A 12,697-nucleotide genomic window follows, 5' to 3' on the forward strand; every position below is an offset into this window, starting at 1 on the left:
ACTTGTCATTTAAGTGGATAATACCAAAAATAAAGTAAAACATCTCTTATCATACAAAAATAATGAGTTATTCTAATTTATTTTCTTCAATTTTATCTTCATTGGTTGACAAACGTTCCGCTAAACCAGAAACTCCCCTAAACATTAAAATTATCAAGAAATCTGTAAAAAAAATATTAAAAGGTGAAAATTATCATCTCAAAATAAGGATAAATATTTTGACCACAGTTGGTACAGATTCATGAAGTTTAAGTATGTTTAATCAATCAAGATTTTCGGTTTGGCTGAGCATCGGTTCTAATAAAGAGGATATAAAGTGGATATAAATTGTTTTAAAATTTAATTTAACCTTACCTATAAACTGTATAAAGTCTGTGCCCTAAAAACATAAAAAATATTATTGAAATATTTAGATTTATAGGTAGATAAGCAATTAGATGTAGAATATGTAATGATTAGAGTAAAACACTAGAGGGAGAAAGGGTTAAATAACTGTATCTCCCCATCGCATCAACCTTGTGCAACCTTTCTATTGTGTCATTGAAAATCAACCAATGGTGTCGCTTACATCAACACAACCAAGTAGCAGAAAATAATTTAGAAGCAGACGAAAAAGGTCATTGAAAAGGAATAAAGGTATTGTCTGTAAATACATCTATACTATAGATCTGTTAAGTAAAGAACATATTTTGTTTAATCAGGGTTCAACAGCCGCGCTTCAGCTACGACTAGGCCACAAATTTAAAAAAGTTCAAAAATAATTTTGCTATATTTGGGCCAGGTTTAGACTTTCAGCTAAATTTTAAGATTGTACAAAGCTTGCAGGTGGTTGAAGCGCAGCTGCCGAGCCCTGAGGTGAATTCTTAAAAATTTTTTGCCCCACTAAAATTATCCCCTCTAATTTTTTTGTTTGCCTCATTGATTTTAGTGGGGCAAACTGATTTTAGTGGGGCAAAATTTTTTTAAGAATTCACCTTTGGTTTAAGTGGTTTAAAAGAGATGGCCCGGAGAAATAGATAGGTAGTCACAATAGCGTGCACAACAGGGGGTTGTAAATTCTTGAGAGAGAGGGGCGGGGGAGTTTAACCTAATATCTTGTTAAATGGGGAAGGGTACTATTCCATACACCCTACCTTTCACACTTGATGGATGGACACTATGGATCCTTAGGGATAGGGCAATAGACGATTAAATTATATACAATGATAATAAACAAGATTACCACATTTGTAGATTAAATTCATTGATTGAAACGTTTGGACACTACTTGTTTTGTTAACTAACAAATCAAAATTTAGTAAAAGTACCCAAAGTTTCTGAGCCAGCGAATAATATAAAGTAATGATAAAACTTTGGGTACAGATGTAATTAATAGCCCTGATAGGCACTTACCTATAGTTGCGGCTGTGCATTCAAAATAGCCCTGATAGGCACTTACCTATAGCAGCGGCTGTGAATTCAAAATAGCCCTGATAGACACTTACCTATAGCAGCGGCTGTGCATTCAAAATAGCCCTGATAGACACTTACCTATAGCAGCGGCGGTGCATTCAAAATAGCCCTGATAGACACTTACCTATAGTAGCGGCTGTGCATTCAAAATAGCCCTGATAGACACTTACCTATAGTAGCGGCTGTGCATTCAAAATAGCCCTGATAGACACTTACCTATAGTAGCGGCTGTGCATTCAAAATAGCCCTGATAGACACTTACCTATAGTTGCGGCTGTGCATTCAAAATAGCCCTGATAGGCACTTACCTATAGCAGCGGCTGTGAATTCAAAATAGCCCTGATAGACACTTACCTATAGCAGCGGCTGTGCATTCAAAATAGCCCTGATAGACACTTACCTATAGCAGCGGCGGTTCATTCAAAATAGCCCTGATAGACACTTACCTATAGTAGCGGCTGTGCATTCAAAATAGCCCTGATAGACACTTACCTATAGTAGCGGCTGTGCATTCAAAATAGCCCTGATAGACACTTACCTATGGTAGCGGCTGTGCATTCAAAATAGCCCTGATAGACACTTACCTATAGTAGCGGCTGTGCATTCAAAATAGCCCTGATAGACACTTACCTATAGTAGCGGCTGTGCATTCAAAATAGCCCTGATAGACACTTACCTATAGTAGCGGCTGTGCATTCAAAATAGCCCTGATGGACACTTACCTATAGTAGCGGCTGTGCATTCAAAATAGCCCTGATAGACACTTACCTATAGTAGCGGCTGTGCATTCAAAATAGCCCTGATAGACACTTACCTATAGTAGCGGCTGTGCATTCAAAATAGCCCTGATAGACACTTACCTATAGTAGCGGCTGTGCATTCAAAAACTTGACAATCTGTGTTGGACAATTCATCTGATCTTCCTGTAAACAAGGTTAATTATGTAAATGAGTATCACAATCCATCACAAAGTAGCTTGATGTCTGTCTGTCTGTCCGTCTGTCCGTATCTCCGTCTGTCCATCCGTCTGTCTGTCCCTTAAGATTTCAGTAACCACTGAACCGATTGGATTATAATCTTCAGGGAATATATCTACTGGTCCTGTTGTGGTTTTAAGCTATTTTCTTAGGGCGTGGAACAAAAAAAAAAAACTTATAGTTTTTGCCTCTTGGGGCACAGCTCCTAGAGGCTAGGGGTGAAGCTGCTAAAAATAATATAAAGAAAGATGATATTAAATTAACAATTTTAACGTCTCTATTATGACACGGTGTGGCTTACGCACCTCCCCGACACGTTACCAATACGCTAATACCATGGGTTTATTTTCTCTTTTGAAGGTTTAGCGATCATTGGTTGTTGTCGTCCTTGTTTTAATTTTTTCATTTACATTTGTTGTATTGTGTTATAGACAGCTTTTTGCGGATATTAAAATGGAAAATTATAATATTCAAACCATTTTAGTTAGCGAAACTGGTATTAAGTTTATGATTTTTATTTTATTAATTATGGAAAATTGTCTGTAATACAATTCTATACGTAATTTTTAGTATGGCTGAGAACCGGTTCTACTCCAGCAGATATTAATCGGTTTTAAAGCCACATTGGAAAAAATTTACCCGAGAAACTTCTCTTCTGTAGAGGAATCTTTAATCTTAGATTTCTAAAAAAATATATAAATTTAAATATATTAAATATTTTATTCTTCAAATACGCTGTCGCAGCTCAAGCCTCTTCTGGCTTAACTTTGTACTAATTTTTAGCCTTTTTATAGTATCATACTTAATTTGAGACTTTTACCAAACCCCTACGCGATTTTTCATTTTTTTTAAAGAAAAAAATAAATTTGTTGCCCCTGAAGAGGGGTCTCTCTATGGTGCTTACTTACTTAAAAACCTTACTTATTCTAAATTATACAGTTAGATTTTTTCAACATTGTTTTAAGGTTCATATGAAGAATTCTGGTTCAATCCTATTTTTACCTGGATTCAATAAAGTTGGATGGCGAGACTGAAAGATAGCATACAGTTTGAAGCAAACAATCCTGAAACAATGGTACTAATAATAGGGGTTCTGAAAAGAAAATAGCAAATCATTAATAGTTAAGACTCCTCTGATACTATTAAGTAGTAAACTGTGGATGTCTAAGATCTCGTAAACAGCTGGAACGATCGATTATCAAAGTTCCAGTCAGTTTGATATTGTTTCCTCTGTCTATCTGACTTTCCCTCTGTCTATCTTTCTGTATGTCTACCTGTCAGTATTTCATTCTGCCAGTCTGTCTGTCTATCTGTCTCTATCTATCTGTCTGTATGTATAAACATATATCTTTCAGTCTTTCTGTATGTCTATCTATCTATCTATACCAAATAAACCTGAATATTAGTAGTTTCATAAAGCCTAGCAACTCTACTAGCCATTCTATATGTCTGTCTATCTGTCTATATAAAATGAACCTGAATATTAGATGTTTAATAAAGCCTAGCAACTCTACTAGCCATTCTATCTGTCTGTCTTTATGTCTAAATGTATATCTATATATTATCTATCTCTATCTATCTATTTATATAAAACTAGCGGCTACGCCCCCCTAGAGGCCTCTAGGGGCACTTGAGGAGGGGTGAGTCGAATTTGATAACCCAATTTCATATTTTAGATTTTAAAAGAAAAAGTAAAAAAAAAATATTTTGGGGGTGGAAATTTTTTTTATTTTTGGGGGGGGGGGTGCCGGGTGCCCCTCCCATAATTTTTGATTTTAGTTAAAAAATAAAAAAATAAAAAATTTTGGTGGGTAAGTTTCCCCCAAGAAAATAGTTGTAAACCTTCCCGGGACCTATGAGAAGCTACCCTGTTAAGGAGAACCCGATCGGTTCAGCGGTTAGCGAGATCCTTCGGTACAGACACACAGACAAACATCATGTTACTTTAGTGTAAGGATGAACCTGAATATTAGTAGTTTCATAAAGCCTTGCAATTTTACTAGCCATTCTATCTATCAGTCTATTTGTCTGAATGTATATCTATATATTATCTATCTCTTTCTATCTATCTATATAAAATGAACCTGAATATTAGTAGTTTCATAAAGACTGCTAACTCTAATTGTCTTTCTGTCTGTCTATCTATCTGTCTATAACTGTCTATGTATCTATATAAAATGAACCTGAATATTAGTAGTTTTATAAAGCCTAGCATTTCTACTAGCCATTCAATCTGTCTGTCTATATGTCTGTCTATCTATCTATTTAAAATGAACCTGAATATTAGTAGTTTAATAAAGCCTGGCAACTTTACTAGCCATTTAATCTGTCTGTCTATATGTCTGTTTATCTATCTATATAAAATGAACCTGAATATTAGTAGTTTCATAAAGCCTTGCAACTCTACTAGCCATTCTATCTGTCTGTCTATCTGTCTGTCTATCTGTCTGTCTATTTGTCTGTCTATCTGTCTGTCTATCTGTCTGTCTATCTGTCTGTCTATCTGTCTGTCTATCTGTCTGTCTATCTAACTGTCTATCTATCTATATAAAATGAACCTGAATATTAGTAGTTTCATAAAGCCTTGCAACTCTACTAGCCATTCTATATGTCTGTCTATATGTCTGTCTATCTATCTATATAAAATGAACCTGAATATTAGTAGTTTCATAAAGCCTTGCAACTCTACTAGCCATTCTATCTGTCTGTCTATCTGTCTGTCTATCTGTCTGTCTATCTGTCTGTCTATCTGTCTGTCTGTCTGTCTGTCTATCTGTCTGTCTATCTGTCTGTCTATCTGTCTGTCTATCTGTCTGTCTATCTGTCTGTCTATCTGTCTGTCTATCTGTCTGTCTATCTGTCTGTCTATATGTCTGTCTATCTATCTATATAAAATGAACCTGAATATTAGTAGTTTCATAAAGCCTTGCAACTCTACTAGCCATTCTATCTGTCTGTCTATCTGTCTGTCTATCTAACTGTCTATCTATCTATATAAAATGAACCTGAATATTAGTAGTTTCATAAAGCCTTGCAACTCTACTAGCCATTCTATCTGTCTGTCTATCTGTCTGTCTATCTGTCTGTCTATCTGTCTGTCTATCTGTCTGTCTATCTGTCTGTCTATCTGTCTGTCTATCTGTCTGTCTATCTGTCTGTCTATCTGTCTGTCTATCTGTCTGTCTATCTGTCTGTCTATCTGTCTGTCTATCTGTCTGTCTATCTGTCTGTCTATCTGTCTGTCTATCTGTCTGTCTATCTGTCTGTCTATCTGTCTGTCTATCTGTCTGTCTATCTGTCTGTCTATCTGTCTGTCTATCTGTCTGTCTATCTGTCTGTCTATCTGTCTGTCTATCTGTCTGTCTATCTGTCTGTCTATCTGTCTGTCTATCTGTCTGTCTATCTGTCTGTCTATCTGTCTGTCTATCTGTCTGTCTATCTGTCTGTCTATCTGTCTGTCTATCTGTCTGTCTATCTGTCTGTCTATCTGTCTGTCTATCTGTCTGTCTATCTGTCTGTCTATCTGTCTGTCTATCTGTCTGTCTATCTGTCTGTCTATCTGTCTGTCTATCTGTCTGTCTATCTGTCTGTCTATCTGTCTGTCTATCTGTCTGTCTATCTGTCTGTCTATCTGTCTGTCTATCTGTCTGTCTATCTGTCTGTCTATCTGTCTGTCTATCTGTCTGTCTATCTGTCTGTCTATCTGTCTGTCTATCTGTCTGTCTATCTGTCTGTCTATCTGTCTGTCTATCTGTCTGTCTATCTGTCTGTCTATCTGTCTGTCTATCTGTCTGTCTATCTGTCTGTCTATCTGTCTGTCTATCTGTCTGTCTATCTGTCTGTCTATCTGTCTGTCTATCTGTCTGTCTATCTGTCTGTCTATCTGTCTGTCTATCTGTCTGTCTATCTGTCTGTCTATCTGTCTGTCTATCTGTCTGTCTATCTGTCTGTCTATCTGTCTGTCTATCTGTCTGTCTATCTGTCTGTCTATCTGTCTGTCTATCTGTCTGTCTATCTGTCTGTCTATCTGTCTGTCTATCTGTCTGTCTATCTGTCTGTCTATCTGTCTGTCTATCTGTCTGTCTATCTGTCTGTCTATCTGTCTGTCTATCTGTCTGTCTATCTGTCTGTCTATCTGTCTGTCTATCTAACTGTCTATCTATATATATAAAATTAACCTGAATATTAGTAGTTTCATAAAGCCTTGCAACTCTACTAGCCATTCTATCTGTCTGTCTATATGTCTGTCTATTTTTCTATATAAAATGAACCTGAATATTAGTAGTTTCATAAAGCCTGCTAACTCTAATTGTCTTTCTGTCTGTCTATCTATCTGTCTGTCAATATGTCTGTCTATCTATCTATATCTGAATATCTATCTATATATAATGAACCTGAATATTAGTAGTTTCATAAAGCCTACCAACTCTACTTGTCTGTCTGTCTATATGTCTGTCTATCTATATATATAAAATGAACCTGAATATTAGTAGTTTCATAAAGCCTAGCAACTATACTAGCCATTCAATCTGTCTGTCTATATGTCTGTCTATCTATCTATATAAAATGAACCTGGATATTAGTAGTTTCATAAAGCCTTGCAACTCTACTAGCCATTCTATATGTCTGTCTATCTGTCTGTCTATATGTCTGTCTAGCTGTCTGTCTATCTAACTGTCTATCTATCTATATAAAATGAACCTGAATATTAGTAGTTTCATAAAGCCTGGCAACTCTACTAGCCATTCTATCTGTCTGTCTATATGTCTGTCTATATGTCTGTCTATCTATCTATATAAAATGAACCTGAATATTAGTAGTTTCATAAAGCCTTGCAACTCTACTAGCCATTCTATCTGTCTGTCTATATGTCTGTCTATATGTCTGTCTATCTATCTATATAAAATGAACCTGAATATTAGTAGTTTCATAAAGCCTGGCAACTCTGCTTGTCATAGAAGTAGACAAATCTGACACCATTCCTGTTTTCAGAATATTTTTAATAAAAGGTCTCTTTTTCATGGATAGAATAATGGACAGTAAAGTAATTAATTTATTTTTAAACTCAAAATAGCAAATGTATACTGAAGCGACATAGGTTACATATCAATTTATTATCTATTTGTTGGTAAAAGCAGTGGCGTGCATAGACATTCCTCAGGTGTATAACTTTTAGTGGTGAAAAAGGGGAAGGCAGTATATTACTATATTGTTTTAGTAAGTTGTTTACCCATTTCCCCCCACTGTCCCAGAAATCTCCATTGTTTGTTCATAATGCTTTGAGTAAACATTTTTGCCTGTAACCGGATAACCAAATCATTACAGACAGACAGGCTCTAACATTTATAGAGTAGCTTCTCTACTTAAAAGTAAAAAATAAAGAGATTTAAAAAATCATGTCTTATCGTCCCAGGAATCCCCATTGTTTGTCCATAATGCTTTAAGTAAATATTCTTTGCCTGAAACTTCATTTACAGCAGAGGATAGGCCACTGATAGCTGGTACAATCTAGATAAAAGCAGAGAAGGGTTTTTGAAAGATGAATGCCGCGTTTTTTCGACATTTTTAAGACATTAATTGATTTAACGAAGACGATAGGATTTCAACAGAGTATACAACTTAATGATTCAAAATTTTAAAATTTTTATTTTAGCCATTTGTATAATGTCTAATACAGCTCTAAAAAAATGCATTAATTAATATGCAGCAAAAATGGATTGAAGATAATTTGTTTTTCTTCTATGAAGGCCGTACCAACAAAAGCGAAATAATTAAATAAATAGTTCTATACTCTGTTTAAATTGCGCGAATTGAAAAACGCGGCATTCATCTTTCAAAAACCCATCTCAGATATTTATAGGGATAAGACAATGATGATTTATTGATGTAGGTACATCCCCAATGATGATACACACAAAATTACTTCGTCTGTAATTTACAAACAGTAGTTGATACGTTTGGAGACTTAACTAAATGAACTAACAAACTAAAATTCAATAAAAGTCCCCAAGGTTGTTTAGCCAACGAATAAAAAACGTTATTAAATAACTTTGGGGACCAGTGTAATGAACATAAACAGTCTAATGTCCCCTCCCTCTCTAAGATTAAAGAACCAACCGCTTAACATTCCTATAGACCATTGTTTCACATTGATTATTGCTTACTTATTAGAATAAAACACTAGAGGGAGAAAGGGTTAAATAACTGTATCTCCCCATCGCAACAACCTTGTGCAACCTTTCTATTGGGTCATTGAAAATCAACCAATGGTATCGCTTATATTAACACAGCCAAGTATAAGAAATAATTTAGAAGCAGACAAAAGAGATCTTTAAAAAAGGAAGGGAGGTAGTTGTCTGTATATACATCTATGCTATAGATCTGTTGCTTACTTGAAAGAAAATTATTCTATACATAGGTCTCGAGCTGAGGTGCTATGGGGAGGTAAGCAGATTTACTCTTGTTTTCATTATCCTGAGCTGGATCTTTAAATCATTTTAGTGGTGAGCCGGATCTGGGTGCGCCGAAGGTGGTCCGGAGGTGAGCCACAGCCACTGCTAAAAAAACATTGATCTTGGTGGGCCGTATCGCCTATGCCATTTTGATTTAAAGATTGATATAAGGTGCGCCAATCTGGACCACCTCTGGCGCACCCCGATCCGGCCCACCACTAAATGATTTAAAGATCCAGCTCTGATTTCTTATTGTCGTTATTTGAGCATGAAGTGGTTTAATTTTCATAACTTGAGGACACAAACTGTTAAAAAAAACTGGCTTTTTAACATCCTTAAATATATAAATTGCTAGATATTCTAAATGGAAGATATTTGGATAGATGAAACTATAAATGGATAGATTAAAAGGAGAATTGAGTCCCAACCCTATAATTTCACGACCTTAGCTTGCAAGTTTTTTATTTATAACGTTGCCTTTTTATGACATGCCTAGGATAAGGCAGGCAATAGATATACAATTTTATCTTTTTTTATGAGGCGTGCGGTATGGAACTTGAACCAATAGCCTGCTCGTTTACACCTTACCTCAGAAATTGATGGTGCAATATTCCTAGCTGCCCGCAGAATCTTCACAAATTGGTTTTCGCCATCATCATCTAAAACAAAAAATTAGAAGTTAAATAAAACTATTTTACCCCAACCTTACTGCTCGGGACGTCCAAGCTTATAATTTTGAGAGGGCTAACATGACGCGTTTCAATGTTTGAGGGGAGTAAACACCTCTTCACCCCCAAACTTGGACATCTATGTATCCTGCATTATTAAATTTGGTGCTTTTCCTCACCCCCTTAATTTTAGAATAAATTGCAAATAATTTATGGCCCTTACCCTGCGTAGCATTTACCTGCAGTGCTCTAACCCTGTGGGTCTACCAGGTAGTCGGTACCTAATATAACTTAACCTAACCTTAGATAAAACCAAATATACCAATAATGCATGCAATCTACCGCGCTCCACCTTATATTTAATCGTTTGTGCTCGCCTTAAATTGTCAATATTGAGACTAAATATTTTGTTTTTTGGCCATTTGTATTATCTAGTAATTTTTAAAAACAGGATAAATAATCAGTATCTTGCTGAAAGTTTAAAATCACGCAATCTTGTAGTTAAAAATCTGATAAAAATATATTTTTTATAACATAAAAACACTCACAAAATACGCACACATTCAAATAATATTTTTAAAAAAAATAATATAATATTATCTAAAATGATTGCTTGCTTGTTATTGCTGCACTTATTAAGAATATAATTTTTTTAATAAAATTAATTTTTGATTTCCGGGTTTCAAAATTACACTTGATTATCTAATTTATAATTGCTTAAGATATATTGTCCTTATAAGGAATTAATTTTGTAATTAGGGTATAGTCCATTATAGAAGAGTGCAGAAAAGGGGTGGGGTAAAGAGAGCCAGTTATTATAGCCAGCTGTTTTTTACATAAAAGTCTTGAACAACATCCAAGCAATGATATATCGATTTAATCAATGTATATTAGTGGACACAATTCATTATGATTAAAGCATCTATTCCTGGATTAAAACGGCAATACAGCAGGGATATAAATTGATAACACAATGAACGATAAATTGTTTTACATTCTCTACGATGATACACAAAATTACCCCTTCTGTAGATTACAATTAGTTAAAACGTTAAATTGGTTAAAACGTTATGACACTTGACTTAATGAACCGACCAATCAAAAGTCCACAAAGTTGTTAAGCTAACAAATAACAAACCGTTTTTATAAACTGCTCAATGTTCCCTCCATTCCTTATAATTCAGGTATTTTATAATGATATGAATAAGTGTTTTAGTCGACCAACCAATCAAGCAAAAAGCTTGTAGCGAAGCTACTCTATAATGAAATATTCTGTAATATATTTTACCTGTACGTCTTTCTGCTGCGGTATATGTTTGTCTTCTATCCAAGCGTGGGTTCAATCGGGATTGTCTGAAATGAAATACAGGCATTATGGAATAGTTATTTGATGCATATTATTAGTAGCGAAGCTACTCTAAAATTCGAAATGTACGTCCGTTCGTCTGTCCGTCCGTCTGAGACAGACAGGGGGAAACGTGATTTTCTCGGCTCCTATAAAAGATAGAGAGCTAAAATTTTTAGGTTTTTTGGTTGGGGTGCTAGATCGATTCCTACATTTTTAAGTTTTCATGGTTTTCTCAACTCCTATTCAACATAGACGGCTGAAATTCTAGGGATTGAATACATTCATATTCTGTATACTTTTAATAAGTTTTATCGAGATTTGCTTATTGGCTGGGGTGCTAGTTCGATTCCTAAATTTTTATGTTTTCATAAGTTTCTTTACTCCTATCTGAGATAGACGGCTGATATTTTTAGGGATTAAATAAGTTCACAATTTACTTATCTCCACAAAGTTTCATTAAGATTTGCTAATTTACTAGGTCGATTCCTAGATTTTCACATTATACATAATACAAGGTTTCGTGATTTTTTAGTTTAATGTTTTTTTTATGAATCTGCAATAAAGTTAATTTTTCCAGATATCCATCCATAAATTTTGAGCTTCGCTACTTATGGATGTTGTCATCCTTGTTAAAGACAGATTTCGGCGGATATGTTAATATTTTATATAAATGATTTTGCAGTTTAGCTGAGAACCGGTTCAAATCTAATGTTAATTAGTTTGGAAGCAGGGGCGTCCAAGCTTTTTATTTTGGGGGGGTATTTACCCCCCCAAAATTGTTTGGGGGGGTAAATACCCCCTCGTAAATGGTTGGGGGTGCCTACGGCACCCCCAGGGTAGGGGTAAATTTTAAATGGGGGGGGTAAAATGAAAAAAATTTTGAGGGTGCCTACGGCACCCCCAAATTCGTTTGGGGGGGGTAATCGCCCCATTACCCCCCCCCCTTGGACGCCTATGTTTGGAAGCCATACTGGAAATAATACAGATGTTTCGACTATAACACAGTTAACTATAGCCGGCCGAAAACGGCGTTGGACGGTGGGCAAACGGCGACGAACCTATACAAACTTTTGAGGAAAACAACAAAATAAGTATCAACCAATCCTTTCGTTTTAGAGAAATGGATATATTATTACTGTGATGTTGCACCAGATTTTCATGTACTCTAATTAAGTGGAACTCGCAGCTGGCTAAAATAACGATAACTACCATCCACCTCACTTTATCCCATCCTCTCACCGCCTACTTGATGAACAAACTTACCAACAAATGAGGTCTTGTTAGCAACCTGGATTGAAGACAATTTTCCCCCTATAAATATATCCACGTATTAAGAGATTAACAAACATATCTTACAAATCTAAAGCGGTGCGCAAATTAAACATTCTCAAAAACAATTAAATAATTAAAATAAATACATAGAATCTGAACTTTTAACACTTTTGCATATTTGTTTCAAATTCTTTAAAATTGCCGCAGTTTTTTCTGGAAAAACAATTATTTATGAGTGGAATTGCATTGGCCTCCGATGAAAAAAGGCATAAAAAAGCTGTTTATGTCAATGTTCAACATGGGTTAATGCAAATATATAAAAAATCATCATAAGGCTTAAATCTAACAATAAAAAGCCTAAAACCAAGCCATGACATATTTGAAACTTCCCTAAAATAGAGAACTCAATCAGCTTCAGAAAATGTTTAAAACCGCCATTGAAAAAAGATTTTGTAGCTTCGCTGCTAAAAATAAATTGTTTAGTTGAATTAATCCACGTAATTAATAAAAATATAACACCAAAGTCAT

The 12,697-nt window shown here is 35.1% G+C and overlaps 1 protein-coding gene across 2 annotated transcripts in view; it reads right to left on the reverse strand.

The window, feature by feature from the left end:
* Positions 1 to 12,697, reverse strand: part of LOC145305927 (uncharacterized) — a 28,371-nt gene continuing 15,674 nt past the window's right edge. The window contains exons 6-14 of one of the 2 annotated variants that reach the window (XM_080147808.1): positions 10,838 to 10,902; positions 9,470 to 9,540; positions 7,889 to 7,937; positions 7,341 to 7,411; positions 3,432 to 3,493; positions 3,073 to 3,112; positions 2,313 to 2,379; positions 355 to 379; positions 1 to 137 (exon numbers count right to left, since the gene is read on the reverse strand). In XM_080147808.1, coding sequence (XP_080003934.1) covers positions 68 to 137; positions 355 to 379; positions 2,313 to 2,379; positions 3,073 to 3,112; positions 3,432 to 3,493; positions 7,341 to 7,411; positions 7,889 to 7,937; positions 9,470 to 9,540; positions 10,838 to 10,902 — 520 coding nt within the window. In that variant the 3' untranslated portion in view covers positions 1 to 67. Of the gene's footprint in view, positions 138 to 354; positions 380 to 2,312; positions 2,380 to 3,068; positions 3,113 to 3,431; positions 3,494 to 7,340; positions 7,412 to 7,888; positions 7,938 to 9,469; positions 9,541 to 10,837; positions 10,903 to 12,697 lie in introns of both variants that reach the window. The other variant, XM_080147807.1, reaches the window with a different exon arrangement.

Source organism: Acartia tonsa, chromosome 14, assembly GCF_053477335.1.
Source record: "Acartia tonsa isolate MP-2025a chromosome 14, ASM5347733v1, whole genome shotgun sequence".
Lineage (NCBI taxonomy): Eukaryota > Metazoa > Arthropoda > Copepoda > Calanoida > Acartiidae > Acartia > Acartia tonsa.